The following is a 25,252-nucleotide window of genomic DNA, read 5'->3' as shown; positions in this document are numbered from 1 at the left end:
GCAGCAGTTTCACAAGCATTTCTCTCTCCCTGTTTGACTTATACATCTACTACCTTACCACATCAGGCAGATTCTGTATTGTGATGGAATAGATTGTCAGTTGCATCTACAAGGTGCCCTACACCTTTCCAGAAGAGCACAGAATCAAAAACATCTCACAGAAAGTATCCACCTGATGTCCTCACGCTGCAATACAACACAAATATCGATTAACAGATGTAACATGACTCCTTCGGAGTTATGGTGTGTGGGAAGTATGATTAAATCCCCAGGATTAGATAGGGGGTTCACAGCCCACAAAAGTGCAAACATTTCCAGTTTATCAATAAACTGTGTTGTTGATCATTGTCTTTCAGCGTTTTAACCATTTCCTCAGCAGTTCCAACATTAATACAGTTGGGTTCCCAACAGGTTCTGCAGGATTGTCCTATAGTGGGGAGCATGTGTTTTTTGTGGATTTCCAAAGGCTGATTATTGTTTCTGCAGAGATTGGCAAACTCGGTGATCATCTAGTAAGTGGGACACCAGTCTCATTTAAAATGTGGGGTGGTCCATCTCATCCAGCCATGACCCAGGGCTGGTGGGAAAGTCTGGATAACCCATGCTGCTCCCTGTTGAAATGTCAGAGGTGGGAGCGGCTGGCGGCGCCCTGAGTGGTGGGTGGTTCAGAAGCCCAGCAGTGTCCATACTGTACGGAAGCCCATGGGAAGGGAGGGATGAAATAGAAGAAGGTGATTGTGGAATCTCATAGGGGCTACCATCGTGAAGGTCCTGGTAGGACTGTCCTGTCCCATCCATCGTGAACCCCCCATTGACTAGAGGGACACCTACAAGATCCCCTCCTGCGCTGTAAATGCTGGCACTGGATCCTAGTTCAGAAAGTATCTGATCATCTGTGGGTGATGAAGAAAAAAATAATTCAGCATTTTAGATGTAAAACGTGCACAATATTTAACATTTTAAAGCCCTATGAAATTTCTCTTAGTTGTGACTTGGCAAACCCTACCAACCAATTATTACATTATGTCTACTCCACCGGATTGCTTTTAAAATAGGCATCTTTGTAACAATTTTTTTTTTAAATAAAGTATATACAATCCAGTTATGACCAAAGATTAATACATTGCACAAAAATGTAAGCAGGTCAGTTAATTTCTCATTTAAAAAAATAAAAAATAATGGAGACCTTTTTTGGGTGTTAGAGCAAAATATGAATGGCACAAGTATAAATCTAAATACCTGTAACATTTCACTACACTGCAATTGCAACTGTCCAATTAGGATTGGTTTTAGCTTTTTATTACCCGTGGGTTTTTTTTTTTGGGGGGGGGTGTCATAACTAAAATATCTCTTGTAAAAAAAAATACTTTCAAATTAATTCTACCTAAGGTGCCTTTCTTCAGAGCTATAAGTAAATATACATTTAATTGTATTAAGTGGAATATGTCACTAAAGTTATTTTAAGACTGCTCCTTATAAAATCATTAGAAAAAAATCTTCTGAGGGAAAAAAATTGATAATTCAATTTAATCTCCAACTTCAGGTTTTTTTGCAGGAGAAGGATTTCATAATTCTTTTCCGTTTAGAAGCCATAAAAATCCTGCTTGTGTGATCACTTCAGGGCAAAAGAGGGATGGGGTTATTTTTTTTTAAATAACGTTTTTTAAATGTTACGACTTTTCCGTTAGATGCTTTCAACAATGGATTTTTGGGAGCCTAGTATCTAAAGATACCCCTAAAGGGAAATATTCTGCAACATTCATGTCATTAAGTCATTTAAACGTCAGGCAATCATTATCACCAATAATAAGGATGCCATCATATAAATAACCTTTGTAGAAGAGGTGAAGCATGACCAAAGTGAATGAGTCCAGACAAATGTGTACATTGCATAGCAGGACGGTGGTGCAACGCGATTAACATTAATCGGGCTTTTTAGTATGTTAAGCAAATAAACTTGAGCAGATCATTAAAATAACACAAAATTTTAAGAAGCCTTTTAAGTTTCTATAGCAACAACCCATCAGTACTTTTATGTACTGCATTTTTTTAAGAAGGAAGGAGATGTGATTAAAGAATTATTTTAGAGGGGTTCAGATATTCTAAAAAGTGTCTAAGTCAACAAACTAGTTAGAACAGATCTTTGAAAGCCTCGGTCACCAGCCTTCCTCAGCCCTGTGAAAATGGTACTCTAGCCAAATGCCTAGTTTGCCTTATGAAGAATGTTTTACGTACTAAAAATACTTTTAAAAAAAGGCAGGGCTGTAAATGTTGCATTTACATTGTGTGTGTGTATGTGTGTGTATATATATATATATATATATATATATATATATATTCTTATAATTTCCAATCAGTGAAGTGCTGCCCTACCTAAAAGATTCTGACATAATTAATTATGGAGATTACGATACAAAAACATTTATATATATATATATATATATATATATATATATATATATATAAAATTATATTATAACTGTCCCACAATAGAAATGGTTTTATGTGATATGATAAAACGGTATGAGCAACTAAATATTCCACAGAAAAAAAGCTTATAATAAAACAGTTTATGGTTGGGCTAGAACTATGATTAATGCTTATCCAGTGCACCTATTTATTTGATCGATTGCTTAGTTCACGGCTGGATTTGACAAATGGACTGTGGGGAATTCTGCTCCTGTATTTACTGGAGTTAAAGAGATCATGTTGTAAGTACTATTGACTGTCAGCTCTGCAAAGGCATAAACTGTCCTGCATCCCTGAAAACCAGCCACTAAATATACCGTTCATTATAATATGCTATAACTCATCACTGCAAAACATGTACTCCTATAATTCACTATAAAATCAGGGCTACATGATTTTTTCTCAAAGATAACATGTTCAAGAAAATTGCATTGAAGCCCCCCCCCAATAAAGCCTTACTCCAGAGCAAAACAATATACTCATAAAGTCACTATGGAGAAAAATAAGTACAAGGGGCCATATTTTATAACAACACAACCCCAGCCTTTGTGGAGGATACCTCCTTAATTGTGTGGGCATACCTAGAACCACTGGTGTAACAACGGGGTTGCATCTGTAATTGGACCTGCCACTCAAGGGAGTCCGAGCAACCCCTAGAGCCCCCCCTTCAAAGCTGCTCTCCCTGAACACCAAGGGCCTACAGCTTACTTCTAGCTTTTACTGTGAGGTCACGTAACGTAACTTCTGCCTCCTTGTGTTGATCCAAAATTGTTCAAAAAGGGCGGGCCTGACCTGCTTTCCAAGTGTCAGAGAGAAAGCTGCGAGTGAGGTAAGTGGGTGCAGGAGGTTGTATGAATGAATGTATGCTAGAATGAGGATGTATGTATAAGTGTGTGTTAACATGAATGTGTACTTGTGTAGGCTTTTGTGTGTGTTAGCATGGATGTGTAAGTGTTTGGGGGCTAAGATAGCACAGGAAGACTGTTTGGTGGGAACTGACAAGCTGTAAGGTGTCAAAGATGACACAGACATGCTGTTTGGGGGGGTTTAAATGGCACTAAGCGTTTTGGGGCAATGGTGGCACTGTGGGACAAGTTGCTTGTGAAGTCAGAGGGCCCTGGTGCAATTTTTTACATTGGGGCCTTGTATACCTCCTTGCCTAGAGCCCTGGCATTTTTCCCCAGAGGCATTTTGGATGGAAACTGAGGAGTGAAGGGAGCAGAAATATTTAGATCACGTTATATCAGTACCATACCTGGGAGCCTACAAAGATTGGCTACATTGAGCCAATCTAAGTGAAACACCACTTGTTTAGCTGAAGCAAGGGCATCGGTGGGGCAAATACTGTTTAATCACTTATTCGCCATTTCTTTATTTTTTGTTTGAACAGTGTGTTAAAATGATTTATTTACCTCTGTAGCTGAGCTCACTGTCACTAACACCACAGTCCTCTGCGGAGCTCTCCTTGCCGGGCTTTCCCACCCGAGATTTCCTCACACTCTTGTAGAACTGACCCCAGCGTTGGCGCCCTGCATCTTTCTTCAGACGTTTTTCCTTTGCACGACGGTTCTGGAACCAAACCTGAAACCAAGATGAAGAAAGACATATCACACGAAAGACATAGCACACGTGTGTTCAGTTTGATTGATATGGTAGAACTTTGTTATGCTCTTCAAATGATTTTCACGTAAATAAGCTACAACGTGCGAGGAGTCTTATTGTCAACTAACTTATTTAAATCTTATATTGTTTTTACTTGCATTTCCCTGTTACCAAGCCTGCTCACTTTTTAAAGTTACCTGTTTCTTGTAGACAAGTGCCAGGGATTTGGAAAGGTGTTGTTGAGACTGAAGCTGGCAACCAAAAATCACTATATTACCAGTAACACCTTCTTCAACAGAGTTGGCACGCAAACTAATGGGTAAGAGTAAAGAAGTAGTACCTGCACTACTCGCATGTCCAGCCCAGTCTCTGAGGACAGCTGTTCCCTCACATGCCGTGCTGGTTTTGGTGAGTTTTTATAGGCATTTTTTAACGTCTCAAGTTGTTTGGCTGTTATTGTGGTGCGTGGCCTCTTAGCGCCTCCTTCTGAGTCATCTAAAAGGCAAATGTAATTGTTATGTTATAAAAATGACATTGTTTAATATTATTATGAGCAGAGCTGGAGGAAGGAGCGCAGCCACCGGGTGGACTGAGGACTGTTGGACACACAGAAGCCCCCCCCCACTACAATAGACTGACTGACTTTCTCTTCAGAGTGGGATCAAGAAGATCTGGCAGTCCTGCAATCCCAGAAGAATGTAGACTGGGGACTTGAATGCACTGCGGCTTTTTGGATGAAAAGTTTTGCACGATGATCCGATATCTTTTTTCTCTGGTAGCGCTACGCCTCGAGCTTCAAAAAAACCCAAACCAAAACAGCGCCATACAATAGTGCCATGGTACACAGGCCAGGGGAAGTGGGAGCACAGGAGACGAAAAGCTGTCCGTGTCCCGTCAATTTACCTTACTTTGTCACATAAACTTGGTGGAAAAGGAATAATGGTCTGGAGTTATTTCCCATGGTTTCATTGTTAGACATTTTAGTTCAGGTGATTCTGTGCTTCTAACTTTGGGAAAGCCTTTTCTGTTTCAGCATGGCAATGCCATTATGCTCAAAGTGATGTCCATACAGAAAGGGTTTGTTGAAATCAATGTGGAAGAACTTGGCTGGAATGCACAGATCCCTGACCTACGGGTACTCAAGGAGAGTCTCTATGTAACATCCTCATGGGAAATAAAGTTTAATAAACTCAATAAAATAATAATAAACACCACCACCAATGAAAATGTCATGTTTTCCTGCTCCTGTCCCTATACAATACTTTCCCTATTTCTTCACCACACTCGCTACCCCTAAATATTTACATCACTCCTTTCCTCCCATCTGTCCCAAAAATACTCTCACAATTTACTTTCCCTTTTCTAGAAAAACAACACAAACTCAAACAATATAAAAAATTCACTAAAAGCTTCAAACACCAGCCACTAGTCAAGCAATTCCCAAGTATATTGCAAGGCCTTTAAAATTAACTTTGCTGACGATATGTTAAAGTCTTACTGAAAGTGAAAAATTTTTACTGCTAGGCACATTTTTTCAAGATATCTAAAAAAGATTTAAATATCATCCAATATAATAAATCACAAATTAACAATATCATATTATGAACAGAAATATAAGCCTCAATTTTACAGTTTCGACAAACAACTGAAATTCTTTTACAGATGTGACCCATTTCATTTATTTTAAGGACTAATTGCTAGATATTAGTGACCCTAGTCATCAACCAATGCTTGAATCCCTTTGCTATCAATGTCGTTTTAACCGTTTAATAAAATATTATAACATATTAATCTTCTGTATGCCAGAGATCAAAAGGACAATTATGTACACCTTCAACTAACCAGGCATCATGGATTTTGTAGTTGCACAGAAGATGCTAAAATGCTACCGTTTAGCTATCACTTCTTCTGGTGAGTGAGAGCTGCATTGCATTGATTTCTCTGTGCATAATGCGATCACTCAGAACAGAGAATGACATAAATATTCATAATGTAATGTATTTGTAAGAGAAACGAAATGCTTAAGGAGACCCAGTAAATCCATGCACAGCAGAAATCTTGCAGGTAAGAATTATATTATATATATAAGAATTATACTGTGATTGCAAATACACACAGTCGTATCTTGAAATATTCTAATACAATTTCCAGAAGCAGAGATATTTCCTAACATTTCTGTCTCCTAAACCCACAGTATTTGCTTCTTGGCATGAATCATCATATGCAATAATAACGAACCACCTATGTGACTAACATGCCTTTTAATGAACACACTTAACAACAGTGCTCAATGTCAGTCAGCAGCCGCAAAGGCCAAAAAGATATTAGCGTGTATTAACCAGGCTATTGATTCATGGGAGGAGAATATAATCCTGCTTCTTTACAAGTCAATGGTAAGACTTCACTTTGAATAAGCTGTGCAATTCTGGGCACCGGTTCTTAAAAAGGAAATTATGGAACTAGAAAAAGTACAAAAAAGGGCAACAAAATTAAGAAAGGGATTGAAAGAGCTCAGTTATAAAGATAAACTAAAAAGTTGGATACACTAGAAAAATTACATTTTAGAGGAGATATAATAACATTGTATAAATATGTGCGGGGCTAATATAAAGGGCTCCCCAGTGATCTGTCCATTAGCAGAAATGTGCAAAGAATAAGAGGTCACCCTCTGAGACTGGAAGTGAAGATTCAGGAAGGGATTCTTTACAGTAAGGGCAGAATATACAAGGCTAGAAATAATAGAATTAAATATATATATATTTTAAAGCTTCTTGATTCAAGGAGAAATCTGATTGCCTTTGGGAGTCAAGAAAATCCCCCCCCCCAAAAAAAAATCAAAAAATCAAAAAAAAAAAATCTGCTTATTTGGGGATTTAACATCTTTTGGATCAAAAGCAGGAAGGGTAAGTGGAAGGGCTGAACTTGATGGACTTCGGTCTTTTTAACCTAAATTACTATGTTTTCCCACTGAGATTTTTGAGAAAAAAAATCAACCCTCTAAAAATCAACTGTGCACTTTAGGAGACACTCCTGTTATTGATAAAGAGAGATTCAAAAATGCCCCACTCAGTAAATACTGTAGTCAACTGAGCATCAAATGAAAGAAAAAAAATAATTGACACCATATGGCAAATGCATTTACTGTGGATTAAACTCAGAAAAATATTTTAGTTAATTTTCAATCATTTTTAAATCTCTTTGTGTACGTAAGAAAGTGCTAACATATTTTCAGTGTATTGCTGTTCTGTAGCTTCTGTAATTGCAGTAAGAAAGGGGTACACAACGCCACAAAAACCCACACTCACCAAAGATGGTACGCACAGAGTATTATGCACTTAGAGCAACATTTAGAAAAATGTTTCATATTACTTTAAAGGCAACCACTATACATATCTGAATCATTTAGATTTCTTAAATCGGTCTGCAAAGTTTTCACAAGCCAAGCTGCAGAGTCTGACCAATGCCGCAAAGGTATGACTAATTTCTCACCATTTTGTTTGGCTGTCTCATAGTCCTCTTTACACACTAGCCGGCCATCTTCCATGAGGTAGAACTCATCTCCCGTGGCCAGCTGTCGGCTGCAGATGATGCAGGAAAAGCAGTGTAGATGGTACACAAAGTCCTGTGCTTTGCGTACTACCTGAGTCGGTGGTATTCCTTGTTGGCAGGCGGTACACTTCGTGCCAAAACGTCTGAAAGAGACAGAGAAGCATGTTACACAGACTTGGATTTGGCATGATGCTTCACACGGTATAAGGAGCGTGATAAATGCCCCTAGGTCAACGGCCTAGTGTTTAAACAAAGTGTTTAAGCTTCATGTGATTTCCAGTTATTAACTTTCCCAGGCCCAAATGGTGGGCAATCCCTACGATTTCCAGTGTTTATAGAAATATGTCTTCAAAGCCTCCCTCCTCTATAGGATTGTTTGCCAAGAACCTCTGCCCCTACCGGCTCAGTGCCGCAGACATGTTTTTCGCCATTGGGCTGACCTGACACCAAAAGGTGTTATCATGCCCATGCTAAATGGAAGACCACATACACCAAGAACAGGAAATTATTATAACGATGCATAGTAGGGATGAGAAAAAAAGAACATTCTTATATGGATATATACAGATACACACAAAACCAAGGATCATCCATGGGCATAAATATAATGAAACAGAACATTTGAGTACTCATACTCATTGAATGCAAGTAAAATTGTTAAGCAAACACATCTGGCATAGAATCAGCACCATTCCAATGGCCCAACAATTATCTGTCACTCCTGGAACCACCCCAGAGACTTCCACGTGTGTGAATGTTGTCTAACAGAGATTGAGAGATGGCAGTCCATCCAGTTCAAACTCCCAATTGGCTCTTCTTTGTTTCCCTTAGTAAAGCTGAATTAATGAGAAGGTCCTCAGGGAGTATTTTTTCCTTCAAAAATGGTTATGTTTTTCCAACATCATTATCATTCTTGGAAACTCATAGTTTGACCCTGCGTCTCAGGATTTTTGCCCCAATCTCAGGGTGAAGGGGCAGATTCTCCTTCCTATTCTACACTGCTGTGATCATATATAAGACACCCCGTTGGTGCTTTTGCTACCAGTGTGTTATGGTTGATATTCCTGCTTGACTACATTTCACTCAATTAAGTGTTATCTTTAAATAATGACAAGTCAAGCTTTCCATGAGGACCACCATTTGCTTAATACATTTGGTGAGTTCTTACATAGAGAATAGAGTCTCTCGGGGGCAGCTCATTAAGAATGTTCCCAGGTATGATTATTATATTCGTCAGTTGAATTCTCTTTTCTGTTGTAAACAGACCCACTATCCATTCTTTCTTTATAACTAAAATCACACACTCCTTTTATTGCTCTCATTACCCATCTCTGAACTTATTCCAGTTCCAGAATGTCTATCTGAGAACTAATGCCCAAAATTACCTTGCATATTCAAGGTGAGGTCTTGCTATTGATTTTCTATGGAGTCAAATATACTTTCTTACTGTCAATCAATATACTTTGGGGCAACTTCTCACTGGCTGACATTGCACGCGGTTGTAAAGTCTCTTATGTGCAATTATTCCAATTTTTTGCATTTCGCAATTCATTATATGTGACACAGATATAGAATTTTGTTTACAGATTGAAATAATTAACATGATTTTGGTTGATTATATTTCACCAAATGGCACTTCAGGGGTCGCATAATTAAGGAATAATGAAAAGCAATGATAATATTAAGGGAGGACGCTCACTGAAGGCAGCACCCCAGTTACCCCCAGGATCACCAGACATCAGAGCGCTTCCCTAATACTAGTGTTAATATCAGTACTACTGCAATGTTAAAAGCAGTATGTTTCTGTACAGTCTCATGGCCCTTCGGGTGTAAAGGTGGATAAAATGTTACTTTATCCTACCTCCCACCCATGTATTTTGATGTCATTACTCTTACTTTTGGGGCTATTGCAGGTTATATATGATCTGTGGCTTTACTCTACTTAAATCATAGTCTGGCAGACCACAAAAAAAACACTATATATTTCACAATGCAGAAAAGCGGCAGGAACAGAGAGATCTTACAACGTAGCGCATAATGTTTATTAGGCATTTTATTTGCATTATGTGGACGCTGCGTTTTTTTAAAATTGGGCCAAATAATAATAAAGATTCAACTTTCTCTCTCAGCTACATAAAAAACATCCGACATAGCCTTGTTCATCTTCCTTCCAGATTTCTGATTAGGCTAAACTCAGCTGTGCCTTATAACGCTGAATATTTAATGCAATCATTAACCAGTAGCTTTCCCTGTCCTCATCCTTCACCGACTATAACCTTGTCCTCCATAATCACATCCGAAAGAGGCTAAAAAGCAACTAAACCAATTATGGTGCTCGTGTCCAACACTTTGCTTGCACTAAATTACACTGATATTGTATCATTTTCTAACCACTGAAAACATTTAGGGTTGCCTTGAGAGTCCTCACTATGCAAAATTTATCCTTGAGCACGATAAACGAAAACGGACTGAATTTTAAAGATCAGCATGGAATTTTCACAAGGTTTAAACAATTCAAAAATCAAATTTAAAACCAAGATATCCTCATTTCACAAATCTAGGCTATAAAGACTAATGTGAATTATTCCCATATGAAAATGTCATTATCAAAAGATATATAAAATATAACATAAGATGGAATATGAATATTAGGGGATTAACTCTTTAGTGTTAGTATTTGACTTATAGTTTGGCCTTTATTGCTCTCTATCAGTAAATCTACAAGCCTCTGCAGTCCTTGTCTTTTTAATGCCGGCAGTCAGACAGAAATGGTTTTTCTTATCTGGAGGTTTGATATTGGCACCAATGCATTATTCAAGGAGAGCTGAATCACTAATGTCTATGCCCTGCCTTGATTTAAGTGCCCTATTATGCCCTCGTCCCAGAATTCTCCAGTGCCAGATGGCACAGTTACATATTGTCGAGTAATGCCTTACTTCTTTGGTAATAACAAGGTTTGAAAGGGAAATTAAAGTATTATGCTTAGATAGACAGCATTGCACACTTAAACACTGAAATAGCTCCAAAACTCACTAAATTATTTTAACTGTTTTATTGTCAGTTAAGGAACATTTTAGATAAACACTTAGCAACTCTAAGACATTAAAGAAGGAGAAGAAGTTCCAAATTTGGTGGCAGAAATGGGATTAAATCTTTTCTAATGTGGCCATTCCCTGCACCTATCTCATATTAAAAAAAAACACTTAAAAAAATAAGACATTTTTGTAAAATATTACATTAAAGATGCTGCACGTGGGAATTCATATATTTATTGTTTAGCTTTTATTTTTCTTGACCAAAAAAATTATTTGGATTATTCAAAAATGTTTGAGTCCCTCTTATGAGTCCAATTTAATGTATATTTTAGACTTTTATGTAATACTCTTTGTTATAACATCACATAACATCAAATTTCACAGGCAATTTTTGGGGCAATCAGATCTACAGTACAGCAAAATAAGGTTATTTGGGAAATTTCAAGGCATAAATAATTTTGGTCTCCGTGAAAACGTTTAATTCAAGAATTTACACAAGGTTATGGAAGATATGGACAGTGAGTGCAGCCGGAGAACACCTTTAATCAGTACAAAAGATGCTACTGAGGTAGGGAACATCTCAGATTATAACTGAACTTTCAGACATAAGTTATCTTTCTCAGACCCTGAACTGCCTGGGTGAGTGATTGTCCCAATGAAAACATGATTTTGAGTATAAGATGTATTACTTTTTCCAATAAGAACTTTAAAAACATGAAAAAATGTAATCAATCAGGGACTGTTGGCTTGCTTACCTTATAGCCATCTCATTTACCATTTTCAAACTGATGCCAGAGGTAACACCTCCAGTGTTAGGAAGGTGTATCTTTTTCTAACGTCTTAAAAATGCCTCAAAAAGTCAAAGATGAAAGGATAGTGTCCTATTCTAAATTATTCTCAATCATAATTATTAAACCTAATTAAAGTATGTTAAATTAATACATAATGTGACAACAGAATCGGCCCATCTAGTCTGCTCATTTATCTACCACCCTCTCAGTAAAGCTTCCTTACATTACTCAGAATCTTCAGTAATAATCGGACCCGGATAATCATTCCTTGTACGTCAACAAAACCGATAATATTTTTATACATAAGTTCCACCATGTCAGGGTCCTTCCTGTACTCCTGTTATGGAACCCCTATTCTATGTAGCCGATTTCGCTGAATCCCAAATACTTTTTATTCTGTTGTGTTAACTGGTCACTTGGTTGGGCTACCCCCCAGGCTGAATGATGCCATCCGTCCCATGAATATGGGCTAATGGGTAGTTAGCAGTCAGGCTATCACAGTCTACTAGACTACTAATATGGACCAAACCATATCGAGCTACACATTCACTATTCTCCGAGTCATTTCAATATTGTGTTCCAGTTTTAATGATAGACCCAGACAGCTGGATACATGGGGCACAATGCATTGACATTCAGCTCAAGAAAAAGTAAATAGATCATTGGAATGCTTAGTTTAAGAATTATGGAAAGGTTTAGGACTCACTTGAAGAAGTCTTCTTTGCAGTAGACGTTACCCGCCCGGGAAAAACAGCGTTCCGCCAGTGGTACTTGACACTCACAGCACTTGAGGCAAGCACTGTGCCAGTGACGATCTAGGACCTTCAGGATGAATTTATCAAGAATGTGTTCATTACATCCAGAGCAGCGGGGGATCTCTGTGTGTCAGAATAAGAAAATATATGAAAATATGAGGACTTCATTAAAATTGTAAAGGCATTATATCAGTATATTAAAATCATATCAATACAATCACAATATATTGAGAACTTGGAGAATATGATTAGGGTTAGGGTATACCCATGGTTTCACCTTGTCATACTATAAGGGAAAATGGGTAGTGATCAATATTAACTGTCAACTTTATCATTGCTGCCCCGCACCTGCAGCAATATGAAAAACTAAATTTAAATTTAACCTATGGTAAATTGGGGCAAACTGGTGACTGCCAAATAAGAGAATGCTCATAGAATTCACCATTTCCCAACCAATTTCAGACTTCTACCAGTTGCTGTGTGGTCAGTCCTCATGGACTCCAATAGAAACTCAAGTCACTTAAGAGCACAATCTCATTATATATATATATATATCTCATCATACACATGTCTCATGAGCTGCATAACTTGCAAACAATTGTACTATAGACTTTCGGAGCCCATTTAAAGCAGATTCCACGAGCCTTGATATAGACACCACCATCCAGGGACACCTGCTGGCAACTAGAGCAGTGAGGGACCCTGGAGAGCATCACTCTCAAGAAAAGCCAGTAGGATGGTCCTTCAAGCCCCATGGTAACTAGTCCATGCTAAGAACAAATTTAGGGGCCATGCTCAGGCCAACTCAGACCTGAGTAAAATAAAGCCACATACTGGAACTTAATGGCTCTCGCTGGAGAGATTTATTTAGCCTTTGAGCACCTCTGACTCTCCTTTGACTCTCTCCATCTCCATTGTTCCTTTTTCTATCCAAAATGAACAGCTGCCGCTGAAAATCACCCCTTATTTTAACCCTTTCAGTGTCAGGAGAGGCTGTCACACATTGTGCTGTAATGCAGGACCTTCAGACAACAGGTTCGTTAAGAGTCTATTCACCGGCTAGCAATGAAGAAAAAGCACCATGTAATTGGCCATACTGTAGAGCGAAGCTGCAGTGCTGCCCGGAGCCATCAGTGAGCGAAGACAGGGAGACACATGCAGGACGATAGATAGCCAATCTTTATTCAAGAACAGTTTTACATTACAGTAGAAGTAAGGCATTAGGACCTGCATTTATTAAATGCAGCCATAAGCAAAGATACATATCCTCAGTGTGGAAGACGTTGGCATCGAGCATTTTATGGAAATCAAGCTCTGTGTGTGTCTTTTTTTTCCCTCTAAAAGCAGAGCCTTAAAGTGACCGTAAAATGTTATACAAACAATTTAAATAAACAGTATCATTTTCTAAATGTAAAAACACCTCAGTCACTTTATCATTCAGGGCAGGGTTTCTAAAAAAATGAAGTAAAAAAAATATAATCTGGACAGTAGTAGTGGTGTTTGGAGTAGTAGGAGTGACCAACACAATGGATTGGCCTCAATAAAGGCAGCTGTCCCTTTCAGTTAACACAGACAGTAAAGGGGAGAACCAGGTCAGAGCTTCTGTGAGGTCGGTGCAAATACAAAAAAGGTTTAAGATCAATCCACAGAGAACAGACGGCAGCTTAACAACCTATGACTTATTTCCACTCAGGATACACTTGCACCATTACAGAGGAAACCCCTCCACTGACATATCCGTCTGCACAAGAAAACCACAAGCCCCAAATGTATGTTTCAGCCTTCATAGGCCTCCAGCTGGTATCTGTCTAGGAGCAACAGAGCAAGTAGGTCCATGCCTGGACTCATCTTTTCACTTGGGGTAGACCCAACGATGAAACAATCTTGAGAACAACTCACAGAGGACAGACAACCACTCATTAGCCCTACTTTACAGTTCTTCCCAGCTCGGGGGCATCTTATGTTCGTTACAGAGAAAAAATCTCTATCAACATGTCAATCTGATTGTGCCCCAAAAGGCATTCCAGAACTAAAACACAAGAGAACCAACAACCCCAGACATGGTTGGTATGCCTTTCGGAAGTCCACATGCTTCACTACTGACATTGCAAAAATGGGAGCCGCACAGAAAACAGAAAAATAAATACTACTTTCTTTATCAAACAACAAAACCCAGGAATAGCCCAAATAGAGTCTTTTAGGTCAGTTCTCATATGTAGAAACAAACCAGCCATATGCCATAAAATAAAAATCTTGAGTACCTCCTGCCATGCCTGCCCACATGGTCATCCTTTTTCTATCTTGATGGTAGAGCTGGTAAATTTATTAATTAAATCCTTTTCCTTGGTGAAGCTTATATTGTTTATCACATATATATATATATATATATATATATATATATATATATATATATATATATATATATATATATATATATATATATATATATATATATGTGTGTGTGTGCATTCTATAAAAACAATATATCTCTTTCAAAACGTCATTGTGTGGGTCCTATCATCTTGCTGATGTTCTTGCTTTGCTGTCAAGGGAGCTGATGCTATATAGTTATCCCTCTAATAGTAAATCTCAACTCCCCAGTTGTCAACATATGAAACAGTAACTATATAACTAAAATAAACTACGGGATATAGCACATAAGCCATATTGGTAAAAATAAATGCATGTCGTGTTTCTTTAATCTTTTAAGGTGTGTGTTAACTCTTTCTGGTTCCAGGGTTTTGGCTGTACAGAGCATTGTCTTGCATACTAATCTCTTTTTTTGCAACTAATTAGATACATTCTTCCATTATGGAATTGATTGCAGCAAGTACAAAAGATGCCCCCCCCCTCCAAAAAAAGAAGAAAGTAAATGAATGTGGGATGGAATTTACTCGGACACCCTTTCATAAGATCTCATTTGCTTTATCTTTCTAAACACAGATTTTGTGTTCTATTCATTGGCCCTCCATTTCTCAGCGTTATTTGTCAAAGTTTAATTTTACGTAGGCAACGAGATCTAGAAACGCAGCTTTTCCTCAAAGCAACTGTGTGTGGCATACCATCAGGACAATATCTCTTATCCCAGGCAAGTCGTAAGATCCAGTTGCAGCGGCCTGAATATTATTAGCCTGCCTTAACAGAAGGCAGTACACAAGTGGTTAACGCTTTTTAGGCTGTCACATTGTCAGAGAGTGCATTACAGGCCCCTAGGGTAAAGAGTGATTAGGATTAAGGACACAACATAATCACAGTACCAAGAAGAATTCATTAGGAATCTGTTAGACGCGAATGGATGCTAAATACTCTGGCGAGTGTCTCGTCACAAATATTCTGTTATCTCCCCTCTTTTAAAATATGCTTTTTGCGCATATCCAAAAAATATACTATAATTCCCCAGTATCCTTTGCACCCTTCCCCAAAATGCAGCCTAGAGAGACAGACAGCAGGGCCTTACTGGGGAACCAAGCCAATCCATCCAAGCCTCTATTCCCCTTGTAAGTATATACTGTATATAGTATTTGACTTAATGAATCAAGTAGCACATTAATTCTGTTTGTACGTGAGATGAAGTCGTAAAATTATCAAACATGTTTTAGCATAGGAAGTTTGAGATATACACAGCTTTTTTATTTTATTTTTAAAAATAATTCCATGAAGATAATACTAACGCCACTAGTTAAGTATTACTTATAGATTTAGTCTACACCAATTTCCTGACCAAAATATTGCTCACATGCACATCATCATATCCCCAGTCACTCTACTAACCTGATTGGGAAAGACATGAGTTCAGATACCTGCAATAATCCTAACGTTTTTCGATAGAGCAAGTATTGAGCATAGCAGAGGAGCATATAAAAAAATCTGCAATATTTTGAAATTAAAGCCCTTTCTTGGTTTTTCTTGCCAGTCAGATGACAGCTAAAGTCAATAATACTAAAAATAGCAAAGCTTCACAATGATAATGATATATATATATATATAACTTAATATTAATATTATCCATATTCATATTACCCATTCGTAAGTTTTACACAGTTTTACAGAGGTTAACAGACACTATAGCTCAATGGTGCCCTAAACAACACTTTAGCTAAGGAGAAACAACTTTAAAAGTGGTATTTTTCAGTACAAGGCAACCCTGATTAGAAGAGCCAGCAGAATTTTAAAAGCAACAATTCAAGAAAAAAAGTATTTGACATATAAGAAAAAATGCAGTAAAGTTTGTATATATTTCCTCATATCCCAGTTTTAACATCTAAATGTACATGCCATTACAGTTCCCCCTCTCCAACATTTATATTTTTCCCCTAGAAGTCTGGGGTACGTCATGCTGGCCTGTGAAGATGTGGATGAGCTGCTAGCGTGGTAATGGCCACAAGGAGAATCGAATCCCCAATCCTCTTATTCCTTTCTTCCCTCCCTGACGTAAGCCTAAAGGAAAGGCTAGATCTTCTTGGTTCTCCTTCGAAGAGAGGGGCCACTAAAGTCTTCAAGGGGGGTGGTGTCCAAAAGGCATAGCCTACACCAAAACACCAAGTATTTGGGGACCCTGCTCCACTGCAGCATTTCCCGTGCAAAAACAACAAAATCCATAACAAAGTAATAGCACACATGCACAAAAAAACGTGCTAATGAACATGTGGAAAAACATTTGTACTGTACCAAGCAGGCCTGGACTGATCATATGGCACACTTGGTAAAGGCCCGGTGGGCCACAAGCCACACAGAAGATCGACCTGCTGATGCGGCGGACGGTTGGATATACCCGGCTGTATGGTATATTACTATAAAATGGTGGGCCGCTCATACCCAGCCATCCGCCACATTTACGTCAGGCTGCTGCTGGCATTAAAGGCCATGATACCAAGCTCCATATCAAAAAAATGTCACCCTCCACCCTCAGGTTAGGGCAGAGATAAATAAATATAAATAAGTTAATGAAGGGTCCTGGAAGGCGCTTACCAGCCCTACACTACTTTACAAGTAGATTTCATGCCAGTCTAGCAAATGCATTACATCTACTCAGGGGCATTCTAACACAACTGCAAGAGCTGCCGGCTTCAGGGACTTCATCAACTTTATTGCTGTTAAAGATTAAAAAGGATGTTATTACAGTTGTTCGGATGTATTGATTTAGTGATTTAACACTACCAAGCTGATGGTAAAAAATTCTAGATTGTAAACTGAAAATCTATGAATGGCCTCAAATATGCAGGACTTCGGTGTTCATCAAGCCTTGTTGTCTATGAGAACTATGAGAGAAGCTGGTACATTAGAGCAAGCTGCAAAGTCAACCCCACTTTGGTAGTTTATATGGCAGGCAGAACCCCTAGAATCACAATATTTTGTATACAGCCTTTAATACTGAAAAGCTGCAGGTATCGATAACCCGTTTAACCTGACATTATGTCGAACTCCACCAAAGACACCATCTGGACATCCTATAGAATTTTCCATGATCCCCAGGGGAGATTTGCATTGGATTTCTACAGTCAGCTAGTTAGAATGTGATCCCCTCAGTGTATTATATATATATATATATGTATATATATATATATATACGGTATACATTTAGAAAAAGGACCATACAAAACCTTATAGCACTAGCGTATGTTAACAACTAAGGCACTGCATTAGTGATTCAGTGTTTGGGGGGGACAAAGTCTGTTACGCAAATGGACCTTTTGAAGCGGGTATCTATTGTGTGTAACTTTTAGTCATATTGCTAAACATTGCTTATGCAGCGAGGAATGCGGGGAGGCATCCTCTGGGGTGCCTCACTTTAAATAAATTGGGACATTGAGGTTGGGATATATAATGTAACAAGGGCTTTAAGCAGCTTTTCTGCTTCTGTTATGTCATCCATTTTGGTCAGGATGGTAAGTATCAAGCATTGTTGCTTTTGATCCTCTGCTGTAAAACAAGGAGCCTACGGTCCTCCTGGGTGGTCAGGCTCCCTGTGGCACCACTGTTCAGATGACTGGTAAAAAGGGAGATCACTGGTCTCCCCAATCGACCCACAATCACTATGGAGGATGGTGCCAAGTAGGCATATCCGCCATACTTCTGCCCATGTCGGGAGTCTTTAAAAGACCTCATATCCTGGTGGTCAGCAGTAAGGAAGGTAGTGCAGAGGGGTGGCTGGTGGCGCTGCCCAGGATTAGGTCTAAGGAAAAGCCAAAGGTACACACTCCGATCTATTACTGGGCTTCTAGTATGGACTTGCCCTCTGAGCTGAATGGGGCCAGCCCTCCCCTGCTGATACTTGGGCAAAACCCTTATGTACATTTACTCTATAATATAACTACACATAAGTGAGCACCAACTTCCCTCAAGTACAAGATGTTTCACAGGGTTGGGTTACATCTATATATTTTGTGCCATTGCTGATCCAGTGTGTATCTCTCCAAAATCTATACAGCTCTGTCCATTAAACGTTTTTATAGGTTTAGGTGAAATATGCCAGTGAAGACTTAGCTCTAACCAAAGGCAGCATTGTATTATATTTATAATAAGCAATACATTGTATTCATTTCATTGTTTTACTAACCTAAGAAAAGGCATGATATTATTACTATATTGAGGGTAAAACATATATGTTCTACAGCAGATACAGAAAATAATTATTTTGTGTTCAGAAAACATGGTCTGACAGTATTTTCTAGGTAACTTGAAATTCAACATTTGACTAACTACTAAAAAAATAATATGATGCTGGTCCATTCTTTCATCAAACAACTACTTGTCTATCTATCTATCTATCTATCTATCTATCTATCTATCTACCTCTACAGTAGCTATCTATCTCATGATTGTGACTTATGGCAGAGAGAGGAAGCTATCATTCTATACATAATACAATCTGCTAATTCTTGGGAATAATGTGAGATTTACTGACTAATTTACATACATTTATGTCCAGAAAAGAGACATCAATTCCAGGGGATATATGTACAACATATATGATCTATCTATCTATCTATCTATCTATCTATCTATCTATCATCTATCTATCTATCTATCTATCCATCTATCTGTATATCAAATATTGTACATTTATAGGCCATATGACAATATATCTATCTCTTGTATAATTATTAGCTGCCCAATGTGCAGATTCCCAGCACTCTCCTATACCCCGAATATATCTGAGACTGTATGTCAGTGTGATTGGCAGGATGTTTAATTCTATATATTCTAAATATTCCCCGATTGGATTTCTCACTTTCCGTTTGTAAACTGCTTCCCGTTCATAATTACAATGCAGGGTACAAAACCCTTTACAAAACGTATCGAATAAAAAGGGCTCATGGAGCATTATCAGGAATCTAACAGCAAAGTGTATTCCAACACTGGTGTCACATAACACAAATAGCACACAGTATATCACATTCATGGGTATTGTGTGCAGCTCCCGCATTATGGAACATACCATAAAACATATCCTGTATACTACATATGTTCTCTAGTATAACTAGTATTACTAGAGATCACATCACAAAATATACTTTATAGCACCTCTGGGTATAATGGTTTCCTATATCACTACGGATCACACCACTAAATATACTTCACAGCACCTATAGATATAATGGTTTCCCATATGATTAGGGATCACACCACAAAATACACTTTATAGCAAATACTGGGGTCTGGTATACAGGTGTCACTTAATATGCACAAAATATAACACATAAATATTACATGGAACAATTATCAGTGAATCTTGTTTATCCTTGTCTTTCTTTTTAAGGCTTATATATCTGTACATAAGTCGGTATTACTATTTACAGAGAAGCAATGTTTTAATGTAAAATAAATGATAAAACTAAATGTATTTTGTACTGTCACAAATAATGCAAAATATAGCTGCCCTTAATGCACAATGCAAAGACACGTCCTCTGTATTCCTTTCACATAATACACAATACAGATACTATTTAATATATTTCAGCCAAAAGGACAAAGGTATCCATATTAAATAATACTAAATATAGGGGGGGGTACTATGTACATTTACCAGATATTACTAACGTATGTGCATGTGTTTAATATTTACCGGAATAAATCATAGAAAGTAATGCTAGAAATGATTATGTTTCGATATTCACATACAATAAATGAGTATATATATATATAAATATATATATATATATATATATATATATATATAAACATTGTTTAAAAACTGTGTAAAATGAATTCATAAAATTTAAATTATAAAATAAATTTCAAAATAGAATCCTTGTTGTAATAAACGTTTTCCATTTTTTAAAATTTGTGTTTTTATTGTATTTTTTCTCTCTGGCATCTACATAAATGTAACATCCGTAGACATATTATCCGTAAATTAAATATATCCGTTACAGAAATGATTTATAGTTCAAAGTGCCTAAAAATTATGATTAATTCACTGTGTACTAAGGACAAATAATTGTGTGCTCAGTATTCACACTGCTTGGGTAGCAGTTACTGAACTCGAAGTATTGGAAGTATTGGTCCATATCGAACTCCAACCCTCTAAAAATCACCCTTGGAGTGCAGTTACTACCAGAGGACAGGTGGGTCGGTGCAGACTTGTAAAGGAATGGCAGGGTGCACTTACCATAGATTTCTATACATCAGAACCCCCCCCTCCATCAGTATATGACAGTGGGGGATCCAGCAGGGGATGGTACATGGCAGTGATATATGTCGCTGGAGCTATAGGTCTCTGGCAGCGCTTACAATACAATGCTATGATCACATGCGGGAGAAGGTGCAAAGTGTGAGCCAAACATGTCTGCAGCAAATGTGTCTCTGGAATGGTATTTTATCTGTATCATCCAGATTTAAAGACAAGATATGCAACTGTAATTTGAATCCATACTGAAACGATACTTACATACATACATACATACATACTAACAAGCACTGTCAGATGTCGATTCTCTCTCTCTCCCTCTCTCTATATATATAGTTTTTTTTAATGCATTAGTACATTTGAGTACAATTAAAATCAATCAATTATATATATATATATATATACATATATATATATATATAATTCATTTTAATTGTACTCAAATGTACTAATGCATTAAAAAAACTATATATAGAGAGAGGAAGAGAGAGAGTCAACATCTGACTGCTTGTTAGTATATATATAAATATCACGCTTGTTATACTGTAACCGCCGGTTGAAAAAGTAAATTAATGTAGAAGTATATATAATGAAATATCTATTGATATAGAGAACAAGACAGTCATAAAGTCTGATTAGAGCCATGGACAGACAGACAGAGTAATTGGACAGACAGAGGAAAACCATGTTTGATTAGTGAGATGCGGCCGGAGGATGGAATTGCTACATTCTCCGATAAATATTACAGCGGCCGCTGAATAACCATTAGATAAATAGACACACATAGAATAATTAATGAATAGAGAAGGTAATGGTTGGGCTATTGATTGGGTAAACGAACAGATCGATTAATGGGCCAACTCACAATTATATATATGAATAGATAATAATTAGGTAAATAACTAAATTAGACGTACTTAAGGAAATAAAGCATCCGACGTAAGTCAAAACTTTCTTAGAACTCTTTGGCAAAATTTTTTTTTCCCCCAAACCTTTTTTGCAATAATTTGTGCACATTTATGTAATGACATATAAACATATACCTGAAAACATGTATGTGTGGATATATGCAATGTGAAATATATTTTTTATGTTGTTTACACATATATTCTATTATAGAAAATAATTGTTTTTATTATATACAATGTAACCACATATCCCTCATGCTTTCGGCCTCTGTTGTATACATAGATTTAATTCGTATGCACACAGCACACATGTAATAAACCATGTAAATATGAGGATGCTTATAAATACGTTATCTATATTTATCTAGGTGTATACATAAGCGAATATCCCTTACACAAATAAAAACTGTCTAATATATGAGGTACCCTTTTAATCCTTAATAACATCATTCGTGCCATATGTATTTAAAAAAATAGCTTGGATATATAGTATATATTTAGTATATACTAAAGTATTTATTTAGTATATATATTATCAATTTCTATGACGCAAAATAATATTAATGTGCAACAAACATGTTATTGGTTCCCAGCACAAGCTCCAAACAAGTATAATCTCCAGTAAAGTGCAGGGGCCCCTCAGCTTGCTATTGGGGATCTATCCAAGATATAGTTGTTATAAAGTAAAGAAAAAAATGAAGAAATGTAAAATTATGAATTTTGAGATAAACGGAAGTAAATAAACAACTGTGGCTATTATATCTTATTATATATTTTATATCAAATAAAGTAGGAAACAAGTTAAGTACATATACTTAATGAAAATGTATAAGTGAATAGACTAAATAGAAGCATGTGCTGGATAAAGATCAGGCAGGGCTATATGATGTATGCGTCCAGCTGCCTGCACTTCACCTCTGGGTTAATTTCCAATGAAATAGAATAGAATAAGATTATTACAAGTCCCAGAAAGTCATTTGCACAGAGGAGCACATCATCATCTCCCTCTGACTGAGTTCTCAAGGAGAGCTGGCAGATCAGGGAAAATATTGCTCTGTTTTTAGTGGTCACCATGCTATTACTACACAAGCTAAAATGGGAGAGATCTACAATTACGGTCAAAGGGTTAATTGATTAAAGTAGCAGAGGTGCTATAAAATAACGAATAATAATAACAGTAATAATATCTGGTAAAAACGTGGCACTTGGAGACGAATTTACAAACTAATCCTTTGGGCTCCAGATGTGCCTTAAAAAGACAAGAAATGCTCACGTACCTAGCACTCAAAGGGTTAAATATAATTTCTGCATTAAGAATCATTCCTGATTTAACATTTACAGTTTACATGGGCATAGTAAGACTCAAATGGACATGTTCTGATTTAACTCGTTCTCTCTATGTATATATCAATCATCTGTATATACATTTCATCAGAAAAAAAAAAAAAAAATGTATTTTTAAGACCAGCGATATATTTTGCTAGGAATTTTGAGTGTTTATATATATATATATATATATATACACACATTGTAAATGTATATACATTATATCCGAATAAATAAGTCATTTTTAGGACCAGCAATGTATTTTTAAAGAATTTTCAAAATCGTTGAAAGAAAAAACGTTTGTATGTAGTAATAATAATAAAAACAACAACAACAACAATAATAACAATTCCAGTTCACAATCATTGGAGAATGGAAAATAAAAGGATACTGGGCTGAATTACATGCAAGTAGCCACAAACCTTCCAGAGACTGCAATAGAAAATAATGAGATCTAAACAGTGATACATGTCATCATGTTCAGTCCACAAATCTGGGGTATTATTATATCTGCTTTTATCTCATGTTTTCCCATTGCAATCTATGAGGATATTGCCATTTAGTTACATATAGTAGTATCTGCGACATTATGTCAAGTCCATTATCTTTCAAACTTGGTACATAAAAAAAAAAAGAAAATATTTTTTTTTACTAAATCAAGAAAAACAAAAAACAACACAAAAACTGTACACACAAAATTGTGTATCTATCTGTCAGTCTCAACACATTTTAAGCAAAATATATTTATTGCGAGTATATAATGTATAACTGGATCAGTAATGCAGGAATGTCCAGATAGTCTTCAAGTCCAAGTGTTTTAGAACAATATTCGGTGTAATAACCCACTCTCTGACAATCTGATCTATTGAGATAAACTACAAGAACCCAGCCATAAATCTCTACATCTCTAAATGACCATTTTCTTTATTAATTTGTGGCAGAATATTCTGTGTTTAACAAAAAAGCAGCTATAATCAACTACAAATGCAAGTTTCAGAGCAGGTACCTGTACTGCTGAAGGTGTATAAGGTGATTTTACAAAAATATGTAAAATAATAGTACTCCTAATAATAATAATAATAATAATTTGATCCCAGATGAAACCCTTTGTGAAGCTCACTGGTTAATTCCCGGTAGGATACAGTCTAAGCTAAGTTTGAGGAGGACCCTAGGAGTGACGATCTGTGCATCAGGTGAGAGGTGAAACTTTAAGATCTTGGCCAACTCCTTCAGTATAAGGGGCTTAGGGGAGCGGGCACCTACCCCGAGCTTTCTACCAGCAGGGCAGGGGTGATTAGGTATCTGCCCCTCGCCCCTCCTGTAATATACCCCAGAAGCCCTATGGATTGTATCCGCATCCCATCAGGTCCCAGTGCTGAGCATCTCCCTCCCTGCATCATCCCGGCTCTCTCCATACTGCCACATTTCTTTATTATTAAATCAATGAAAGAATAAAATGCCTTACGTTGCATTGGCAGCCCAAGAATTTCTGGAAGCCCCTTGACAGAACCGTCTGTGGCGAGTGCTGAGCTTTGCATCATTTTACTGAGCCGCTGCTGGGGAAAAATTATATATATATTGCAAAAAAAAATGTGAAATAAAAAAGGCTTTTCTGCTGAGTATTAGTGCCCAGGGAGAGCCAGCTCCTCCAGCTCAGCCATAAGTGCGCTGTCAGGCTCTGTGAGGCGGGGGGCTCTGCTGTGGCCTGGCTCCTGCTGTCCCGGGTTAGTCGGTGATGCTGCAGCACTTCCTGACCGGACTGATGCTTACACTCAGGCAGGTTGATTCATTCACACTGCAGGAGCCGCTCTGACGTCACTGTCCGCAGGGTAGCCCCTCCCTCAAACCAATCAGATCGGAAGGGGCGTCGCCACCTGGGGTCTTTCAAGCCATAGGTAAATACAGAAGTGGGCGTGGTTTGCCTTCACCTGGGAGGGGGACGCCGTGGATCACACCCCCACGGGTTCCTAGTGTGGCAGCAGGTGTTTCTGACCATCATGAAGCTGCTGCTCCCGGCGTCCCCTCTACAGCTCAATGGAGATCAGTGGTCTCAGCACCCCCAGGGTAACCCGCACTATCCTTCTATTTATTCTATATAAATATATATCCAGACATCTGTATATAGAATATATATATATATATAGATATATATAATTTAAATATATAAATATATATAATTATAATACGT

At 37.5% G+C, this 25,252-nt stretch overlaps 1 protein-coding gene across 1 annotated transcript; it reads right to left on the bottom strand.

The window, feature by feature from the left end:
- Positions 1 to 534: 534 nt before the first annotated feature.
- Positions 535 to 24,605, bottom strand: LOC149288398 (LIM/homeobox protein Lhx4-like). Its single transcript, XM_089491740.1, has 6 exons — positions 24,530 to 24,605; positions 12,153 to 12,324; positions 7,561 to 7,763; positions 4,412 to 4,566; positions 3,882 to 4,050; positions 535 to 893 (listed from the first exon to the last, which is right to left on the bottom strand). The coding sequence occupies exons 1-6, from the start codon at positions 24,603 to 24,605 to the stop codon at positions 535 to 537; spliced, it is 1,134 nt and encodes a 377-aa protein (XP_089347866.1).
- Between the last annotated feature and the right edge of the window lie 647 nt (positions 24,606 to 25,252).

This window comes from Sceloporus occidentalis, unplaced genomic scaffold (genome assembly GCF_023333645.1).
Source record: "Sceloporus occidentalis isolate IW3139 unplaced genomic scaffold, rSceOcc1.0.p SCAF_51, whole genome shotgun sequence".
NCBI lineage: Eukaryota > Metazoa > Chordata > Lepidosauria > Squamata > Phrynosomatidae > Sceloporus > Sceloporus occidentalis.
Note: the sequence above shows the minus strand (reverse complement) of the source record. Positions and strands in the feature narration are given on the sequence as shown.